This window comes from Dendroctonus ponderosae, unplaced genomic scaffold (genome assembly GCF_020466585.1).
Source record: "Dendroctonus ponderosae isolate FM_Combo_2020 unplaced genomic scaffold, Dpon_F_20191213v2 Dpon_F_20191213_5, whole genome shotgun sequence".
Lineage (NCBI taxonomy): Eukaryota > Metazoa > Arthropoda > Insecta > Coleoptera > Curculionidae > Dendroctonus > Dendroctonus ponderosae.
Window position 1 is genome coordinate 7,649,056 of NW_026018715.1, and position 8,496 is coordinate 7,657,551.

General features: G+C 36.5%; 3 protein-coding genes across 4 annotated transcripts in view; 1 reads left to right on the plus strand and 2 right to left on the minus strand.

The window, feature by feature from the left end:
• Positions 1-1,978: 1,978 nt before the first annotated feature.
• Positions 1,979-3,347, minus strand: LOC109539629 (40S ribosomal protein S15Aa). The gene is made up of 3 exons (XM_019907503.2): positions 3,075-3,347; positions 2,511-2,811; positions 1,979-2,102 (listed from the first exon to the last, which is right to left on the minus strand). Exons 2-3 carry the CDS (start codon positions 2,807-2,809, stop codon positions 2,009-2,011), a joined length of 393 nt encoding a protein of 130 aa, XP_019763062.1. The 5' UTR covers positions 2,810-2,811; positions 3,075-3,347; the 3' UTR covers positions 1,979-2,008.
• A 92-nt stretch (positions 3,348-3,439) lies between these two features.
• LOC109539628 (malectin) lies at positions 3,440-5,843 on the plus strand (the record flags this gene model as incomplete). The annotated part of the gene is given in 3 exon segments (XM_048667012.1): positions 3,440-3,949; positions 4,002-4,201; positions 4,580-5,843. Coding segments are annotated over 3 exon segments (834 nt in total). The 3' UTR covers positions 4,933-5,843.
• LOC109539627 (adenosine receptor A2b) overlaps positions 5,836-8,496 on the minus strand; it is a 26,838-nt gene continuing 24,177 nt past the window's right edge. For both annotated transcript variants that reach the window (XM_019907500.2, XM_019907501.2), the window contains exons 3-4: positions 7,084-7,295; positions 5,836-7,024 (exon numbers count right to left, since the gene is read on the minus strand). In XM_019907500.2, coding sequence (XP_019763059.1) covers positions 5,960-7,024; positions 7,084-7,295 — 1,277 coding nt within the window. In that variant the 3' untranslated portion in view covers positions 5,836-5,959. The remainder of the gene's footprint in view (positions 7,025-7,083; positions 7,296-8,496) is intronic.

Consider the following 8,496-nt stretch of genomic DNA (forward strand, 5'->3'; position numbering starts at 1 on the left):
GATTTTCAAAAGTTTGTAATACATTTTTCTGCAAATTGATGGACGATCCGCATTTTTTTGCATTTAAACTGCTTTAGTGTGTATAATTGTGTGTGTACTTTAATTGGAAATTTAAAAGAAGACGAAACTCGAACAGGCATTTAGTACATGAGCACCCTTTACCTGCAGCTTCTCCCTTGATAATTTGTTGATTCATTGTTATCAGCGTTATAAAATAAACTGCACCGAACACAATAATATCACACTTAATAATTGATATATCAAAATCACTGTCAGTTCAATAACGCAATGTGTATTTGAAAAGTTTATCAGATCTACAGATGCACCCGCACTAAGAAAAAATGTCGTGCATATGTGCGTCTTGAATCTCGTCTTTATCTATGGGTGCGAAGAGGCCGAAATGNACGGCTCGCCGTGACCGAGAAAAATCGGTTCACCCTCCCATAAAAAGTTATCACTTTAAAAAACTGTTGATTTGATGAAAAGTTTTAATTTATGCATGAAAAGCACTATTAATGGTGAAATAAACTGTCCCAAAGGACCGGGCAAAAGTGTTCGCTCTCATCAGGTGTTAATTTTAATCAAGACTCGATATTGACGACTTGTTAATATTCGAGAATAAAAGCACTGTTTAATCCAGACCCGAAAAAATGTTTTTCCAATTTGCTTATTCCGTTCTACGTTCGGAACGGCTTATTTTCAATGTGCGTTGCATAAACCCACAAGGAAACACTTGAACTGATTTGAACAATAAATTTCGAAATTTTATACTTTTCCGAGTTATTAACTGGAACAACTACATCTTTCTTTTAGCAACTTTAAGTCAGCTTGGAGACCATCTTAATAGTGTTTAGCTTCGACTTGTTTTCACAAAACCAATATCTACTTTACTTTTCTAAGTACGGTCCTGTTCGTTTATTGCCAAAATCTAAAACTTTTTATTATGAATTCCTTAATTAAATCATTTTAAAGTTGGATGTTATGAGTTACATACATAATTCAACATTTCTAAGGACTTAAAAATACTGGCAAAAACATTTAAATCCTAACAAAAACAATGTCATAGTTGAATTCGGAATGAAGAAATATTTTAATTTGCCTATAATAACCAATGATAGTCCTATATTTAAAGAAACCAAGTAGAAGAGAAGTTCTCGAAAAAATTGATATCAAAGATTTGAAGGCGCTTTATTATAAGTCTTTTCATATTTTTTGAATCACCTTAGCGCAATTTTAGCTATTCTTCTGGTTTTCCTCTTGCACAGTCTAGGCAATTTCCTGTACAACTTTTGTCGTTAAGAAATTCTAAGATGGCTCTATTTATTTTATTACGCTTTGTGCTAGAAATACCTGATAACATTCGCGAGTTTCAGCTAGGATAAACCCACCTGTACAAGTCAAAATACACACTGGACCTTTGAATATCGCACAACGCTTCTTTGTCTGAATAGACGTGTTCAGTTTAATCTTTTCATTTAATTAATACAGGTGTTACGCGTCTTAAAATAATTTCGGTTAATTTCACATCTTTGAGAGCCCGCGGTGTTTTGAGAACTTCAAGTATCCGTTTATGTGCTTCTGAATTGTGCAATTCAGCAAGCAGTTAAAACATTGGAGATTCACTTGAAATTACACATTAATGCCACGGTCTTGTTTAACCACCATAGAATTTGAATTATTGGTTTTAAATGTGCTTATCAACGAAACAATTCATTAGGCTGAAAATGAATAATGTTGAACTCAACTTACGACCAAAGAATTCGGTTACTGAGCTCAAACTGCATCAAATTTGGCCAAATCTTATTGAAGGTAATGCCGCTTGTTACGGAAAGCAACTGGCAAATCGGGCCCTTTAAAAAAATACATAACTTATTAGAAAATGTTTAAAAGCATTTTGAAATCGCTGTTTGACCATCTATGGATAGATTAGCAGTACAGGTTCAGTACAGTGGAGTAAATAATCAATCCATGTGGTCCATTATTTTTAACGTTTTATTTAAACTTTACATTAAAAGAAGAATCCTAAGATTTTTCCTCCCAGATGTTTTCGCCTGGCCTCCTCGTGGTCCATAATTCCACCACTGGTCGTCAACACAACGTACCTGTAATAAAAAATTACTTCCAATGTAAATTACATACACAATAGATTTTGCTGCCAGAACTATACAATGAAAGTTAGCTGCTCATGCAATATGTTGTACATGCATGGTTAGTAAATGTAGTATCTTACCAGCTTAAAAACATTACTCCGCAAGACAATCAGTCATTTCACTTAAAATTTAAACAGTAAACACAGGGGTTAACACGAACAGTGCTTGCCTATGAAAGTGGTATTTGGTGTTAACTACATAAAAATGGGTAAGTATGGAGTAAGTCTTACTTATAAAAGTTTAATGTGAACTAGACCTTGCCCAACCACATGTTTACGGCAAACACTAAATTAAGCCAAAGCCAGATGTAACAGTAAAATCTACGCTAAAACATTCCGGCAACTGCTGCATTGTACTTACCCAAATTGCCTGGATGGAAGCAGATTATTTGTCCACTTTTCAATGTGAGTGATAGGCACATCGAATCTAGGCGAAATAACCCCACATTTGTTAAGCCTTCCCGTTAAATTGACGACAATTTTGCCGCTTCTATGGTCATCGACGATTTCGAATTCCCCGATGTATCCATGCTTCATCATCACAGTGAGAAATTTCACGATTACTTTAGAGCAGGGGCGAATAAGCACTTGCCTCTTGCCCCTTTTCTCTGCATTATTGATAGATTTGAGAGCATCACTCAAAACGTTCATTCGCACCATGGCTAAAAAAAGTATTTGTTGGTAAAATGCAGTTCAGAATTGCGGAACAAATAGAGTTTGGCTTAGGAAACTTGAGTGTTTCGGCAGGTTTTTGAAACTTGAAATTAAATTTTTAGGTTAGGTAAGTTTGTAAACTTTTGAGCCAGACTTCTGCAAAACAAGACTCGAATAAGCAAAAACGTTTAACAATAAAGGATAAAGACAATTACAAAGAATTGATATAAGTAGGAAATGTACATGGATGGTATAAAAATACTTAAATTACCTGAGATTTATATTGGTCTGGCCAAAACAATCCTGAGCGTTTACACTGACAGCCTAAAAAGAAAGTGATACCATTTTCCTCCAGTAGTGTGCAGCACTCCCCTTCTTGAAATCGCGCTCTGGTGGCTAAACCCTGAATCGATCTGCTCTCTCTTTCTTTTGAGTCTGGTGAAACAAGGACACAAACATTAAAATCAGCTGGCCTCGCAAACCAGGCAACCAGCATAGCTTCCTTCCATCGCTGAACAGTGTTGTTAACAGTTCAAGCCTCGGTGAAATAGATCAAACAGTTGCAAACTAAGCAAAGAAGTTTTTGAGAATTTCAACACAAATTCACAAAATATTTCGAATCACTAAATTTCAGTATTTTCCAGGTCTTCAGCTCTCTCGAAAAGCAACTAACATAGAAATCTTACTTTCAATATGGTGAAAAATCAAAAAGTTTGGCAACGAAGTTGAAATGTTGTGACATTAGAGCTTCCTTAACCTCAGAAAGTGAACTGTTACAGAGTCAACAATAGTTATGAGGCGATAAGAAAGTTTCAAGTGGTTTTTTTTACATATTAGCGACGTGTAAAATTAGGATTAATAAAAAATGTTTCGAGCAAATATAGGATATACTTTCTTAACATCGACGCTTATCCTGTTGGTGCTTTGTCTAATCCAAGGGGCTCAAAGTGCCGGCCAAATAATATATGCTGTAAATGCAGGCGGCGAGGCTCACACGGACTCCAATGGAATACGATATGAAAGAGATCCTTTAGCAGGGAAAGTTGGCATTGCCTCAGACTATGGAAAGTTCCTAGTTATTGGCCGAGTCCCAGCAAATGATCATATATTATATCAGACCGAACGCTATCATACAAGCACTTTTGGGTAAGTAATTCCGCAACTTCTAGAAGATTCTATGGTCAGCTATTGCTCCCAGGTACGACCTGAGCTTGCCAGGGGATGGTAGCTATGTGCTGGTACTTAAATTTTGCGAAGTCTACTTCGAGGCTCCAAACCAAAAAGTGTTTGATGTGGTACTCAATGAAGAGCACACTGTGGTAGCTGACTTGGACATCTTTGGGAAAGTCGATAAAGGAGTTGCTCATGATGAATATGTTGAATTTGAAGTTCTTCAAGGTAAGGGTAAACTAGAAATATATTGAAGCATTTAGGCTTTAGTTCTCAATGTCCCTTTTACAACCCCGAACGTTTTGGTGCGCCACGCTAATCCTTGTTGAATTTAGTTTTCTTGTGTGAAGCATTTTTATTCGTATCTGCCAGCGTTTTCACGTCTTTGACAAAATAATAACCAAATGCATGTGATGTAATTTTGCAAATATTTTAACGCTGCCAATAGTTTGTCGTGTACCACAAATAAATTAATTCTGCCCGCAATTTGCCATAAATATCCTAGAAACTGCAAGGGGTTTACCACCTCATTCATTTACAAGATTTTAAAATCAAACACCCTGTACCAATTACTACGACGGTTCTCTGTAAAAACTTTTCTTCCAGGAAAATTGTACGTGAATGGAGAAGAATCCGAAGTACAAAACAACATAATTAAAGTAGAATTTATCAAAGGCTACAAAGATAACCCCAAGATCAATGCCTTTTATTTAATGAAAGGAGCAATAAGCGATGTTCCGCAACTACCCCCAATAGTCCCTCCAGAAGAGCGCAATCCTGATCTTCCAAAGCTTGATTTGAATGAATTGGAGGAAGAGTCGAAACCCCAGAAAAGACCGCGCAACATTCCCACAATGCCTGAGTCGTATGAACCAGAAGAAGAATCTTCTATCATGTTGCCGGTTTTTATTGTGATCGGTGCATTCATTCCCATATTGTTCTTTTTGTGCAAATTGTGATGTAATGAAAAACCGTTACTTAATTATGCAACTTCAGGTGATAAAAACAGGCAAAACATGTGTACTTAATGAAGCATTAGAGAATTTTTTCTGGGTGTTCATTTCCGTGGGTTTTAGGAGATTTTAGGAGGTTTTAGGAGGTTAGTGAATTGATTCTTATGTATACTTTAAGAAAACTGCTGTTTTAAACGAGTACTTTCAGTGAAAAGTTTTTTTGAAAACGGAAAAAATTTCGTAGAATTTCCGATTAAACTGCGAATTAGACTATTTTTTGCTCTAAATTGTTGTTTTTGTACATAATTGAAATATTTTGTTTATGAATAAATTAATGTGTTGTAATGATAAATGACCTTTGAGTATACAGGGTGTGCCTTAGGACAAGAATTCTGACCCTTACGGGACTTTCACATCAAAATTAAACCACAGGTCTTGTATTAATCCGGTTATAATGTTGATATGTGGAAAATTGCCCGATTAAATCCACACTTTTACTGTTTGGGGTAATGGCAGGCGCAATTCGGGTAGATATTTCACGCAATATCTAATTTCTCGTTGATTTGGACGAATTCTTATGTCTAGTGCGTAGAGCAAACATTTTCTTGGCACCCTTTTGACTGATCTTTAACAGGAATTATTAGAGATGATTAAAAAGATGCTTAAAAAAGAGTAAATACTTTGTTAAAGCAAGTCTATTTTCTTATTCAACAAGGCATTTGTAAAAGAACCTCAGGAACACCCTGTGTAATACTTGTGTACTTTTTACCAATTTGGAGTGTTATTTATAAATGTTGATCACTTGGTGAAAGATTAGTGAATGTTCGTTTGATCTATGGTTGGCACTATATTGTAGCTAAGCTGCTTAGTTAAGTTATTCAAGTTCTGTGTTCTTGAAATAAACCGAAATAACAGCACAAATTCCGTTTATTTCAAAGCATCGATTGTCACTTAAATGCTAAGTAAATGAATACATTTACACTGTAGAACTTATTTATTCAGGACAAGTTATATAAGCATACAACACAATGTTTTACGTAGGCTCGGAATAGTAATCGGCTGCAACCCCGTTAAGCTTCTTCAGGGAATCTGACTCGCTCAAACTGCGGTTCAGTCTCTTTTTGTTCCTAAACAAACTGCTGACGATTTTATAAGGGCTCAACTTGTGACTGCGCTTAGGAGATTGACCTGAACGCAAATAGTTCGGTTTTCTATTATCCGCGTTTTGGGTCTTTGACATGTTTTCGACTAGAAACAATTCTCTGGCTAATTGAGGCGATGATTTTGAGTAAGAGTTCAAATTGTTGCTGGCCGAACGGGATTTGATGGAGTCACTTAAACAAGTCTCTTCGATGTTTTTGTAGTAGGAAAGACAGGCGTTTACGTAGGAACCTTGCGAATCTTCGTAAGCTTCATGGACTTCCTTTAATCGATTCGACCGAAATGGTGTTGCCGGACGCAGCATTAAAACTGTATCGAGATGTTTGGAATCGATATCCTTTAAGGAATCTTGCGACGATCCCGAATCTCTTCCAGAATCCTCAGCAATATTCCAGATGGTTTTGTCAAGTTTCCCGGTTGCAGCCGTTGCAAGGACCGCCGAGTTTTGCACTATTACACTCACTTTCGGATAGGTTACTTTCTTCGGATACTCAAGGGCAGCTCTTGAGGAATCCCGCAACTGTAGTTTGAAGTGACTGTAATTGGCCGACGCGTACCGGGCAGGATACGGTTCACAACACTCCTGCTGGATGCCCAGCAGGTTACAGAAAAAGTTTTTTAGTGCTGCGCGAAAGTCTTTCAAATGGTACGCGTACAACAGTGGATTTCCTGCCGAATTCAAATGCGACAGTATAATGCACGACAACATAAAGGTGGAATTCACGTGGAAGTCCTCGTAAAAGGCGATGATGCAGTTGATGGTGTACAAGGGGATCCAACAAATCATGAAGAACAAAACGATGATGGCCAAGTTCTGCGTTGATTTCACTTCATTCCTCTGTTGGACCCCCAGCATCCTTATCATGCCGCCCGAGGACAAGTTCTTGCATTTGCTGTTGCCAGTTTTGTCCGGATTCATGATGACAATCCGTCGCAACTGAAGCAGATAAAAATGCTTGAACACATTATAACTCGTAAAATGTAAAGCTTACTAACCTGCTTCAGAACTACTCGGTAGATGTGGGCGTAGAAAGCAGCTAGAAGAACCGCCGGCGTTATTATTGTGCCAAAATACAAGAACACCAGGTAGTTGTAGTCCATTACGGTCAGAAAAAAACAGTCCACGCTGCCTTGCCGGTCTTGGTGCCATCCAATCAAGGGAAGAAATCCCACTAGTGAACCGGCGAACCAGCAAATACTAATAATTACTGAAAAATACGTGTCCAATTAGTATGTGGTACTTATACTTCGTTTGGATAAATACAGTATTATGTGGAAAAATAGCTTCCAAATTCCTGTAGGTTCCGATCTTATATACAGGGTTATTCACGCTATACGGCACGGAAGTTTGCGGCTAAACCGTTTGATTTTTAAAAAGTAGTATTTGATGAATTGTCCGATGCCTACCGGGCGCACATTTTAAAAATTTTTGCGTAATGTACAGGGTGTCCCAAAAGCTCTAAAAGTACCAAAGTAGCGTTTTTTTAATGGAATGTCCTGCAAATTATTGCATTTTTGGATTCGCTGAACAAAATAAGTGTCTGGTTTCTTAAGGTTTATAATACCTAAATCTTGAGGTTTTTTTAAATAATACGGATTTAATCAAAATCTAATCTAATTTTTACGTGTCAAATACTTTAGAAGTATTTAAGTTATGTGAGCGTAATTTATAGCGAAGTATAACAAGGCATAACATTTTATATCCCAATGATAATGAACTTACCATGTTATACAGAGTGTCCACAAATTTAAACTAATCAAATAAGAACTTTGAGTGGCTCTAACTTGATTAATTTAAATACAACCCCATATTTTTTAACTTAGCAGGAAATGCAATTTTTAATTACCTATCGAATGGTATTAGGATGTTAATAGCTAAGTTTTTGCCTTTTTACAGAATACGTCAAATAGTCGTTCTGTGCACCATTTGGTGTTGTTTAATTTAAAGTTCCAATGTATCTAAGTTGCCTATGCCATTTACACATCTCAAATCATTTATTTTATTGTGGTATTGTTTTTTGTAATTGTAGACGTGTTGGTCGTTATTTTAATATTACTATTGTGTTGCTAAGTAAAAATGAAGAATAATCTAAGAGAAGAGCGTATTGACATGATTTTCACCATTGGAGAATGTCATAAAAATTGTTTATTGGCTTCTCGAGTTTATGCTCAAAAGCTTCCTGAAAGAAATCATCCTAAGCCAACAGTTTTTAAGCGCTTATTACATCAATTTGAGGAGAGTGTCAATTATGAAAAACCCATTACAAGGAAATCTGTCACTGAAGATGAAGAAAATGTTTGAAAAACCCTTGAATCCTTATAAAATTCAGCTTTGCCAAGAACTTTATGGAAATGATTTTGAAAACCGAACTGAGTTTTGCATGTGGGTGTTAGATAAAGTGGCAGAAA

What these genes read in the sequence shown, in the direction of transcription:
- LOC109539629 (XM_019907503.2), bottom strand. Translation starts at nt 2,809, where the DNA reads ATGGTGCGAATGAACGTTTTGAGTGATGCTCTCAAATCTATCAATAAT. An exon ending in CTTCCATCCAGGCAATTTGG is followed by an intron (nt 2,103 to 2,510) that starts GTAAGTACAATG and finishes TTTTTATTACAG; the next exon opens with GTACGTTGTGTTGACGACCA.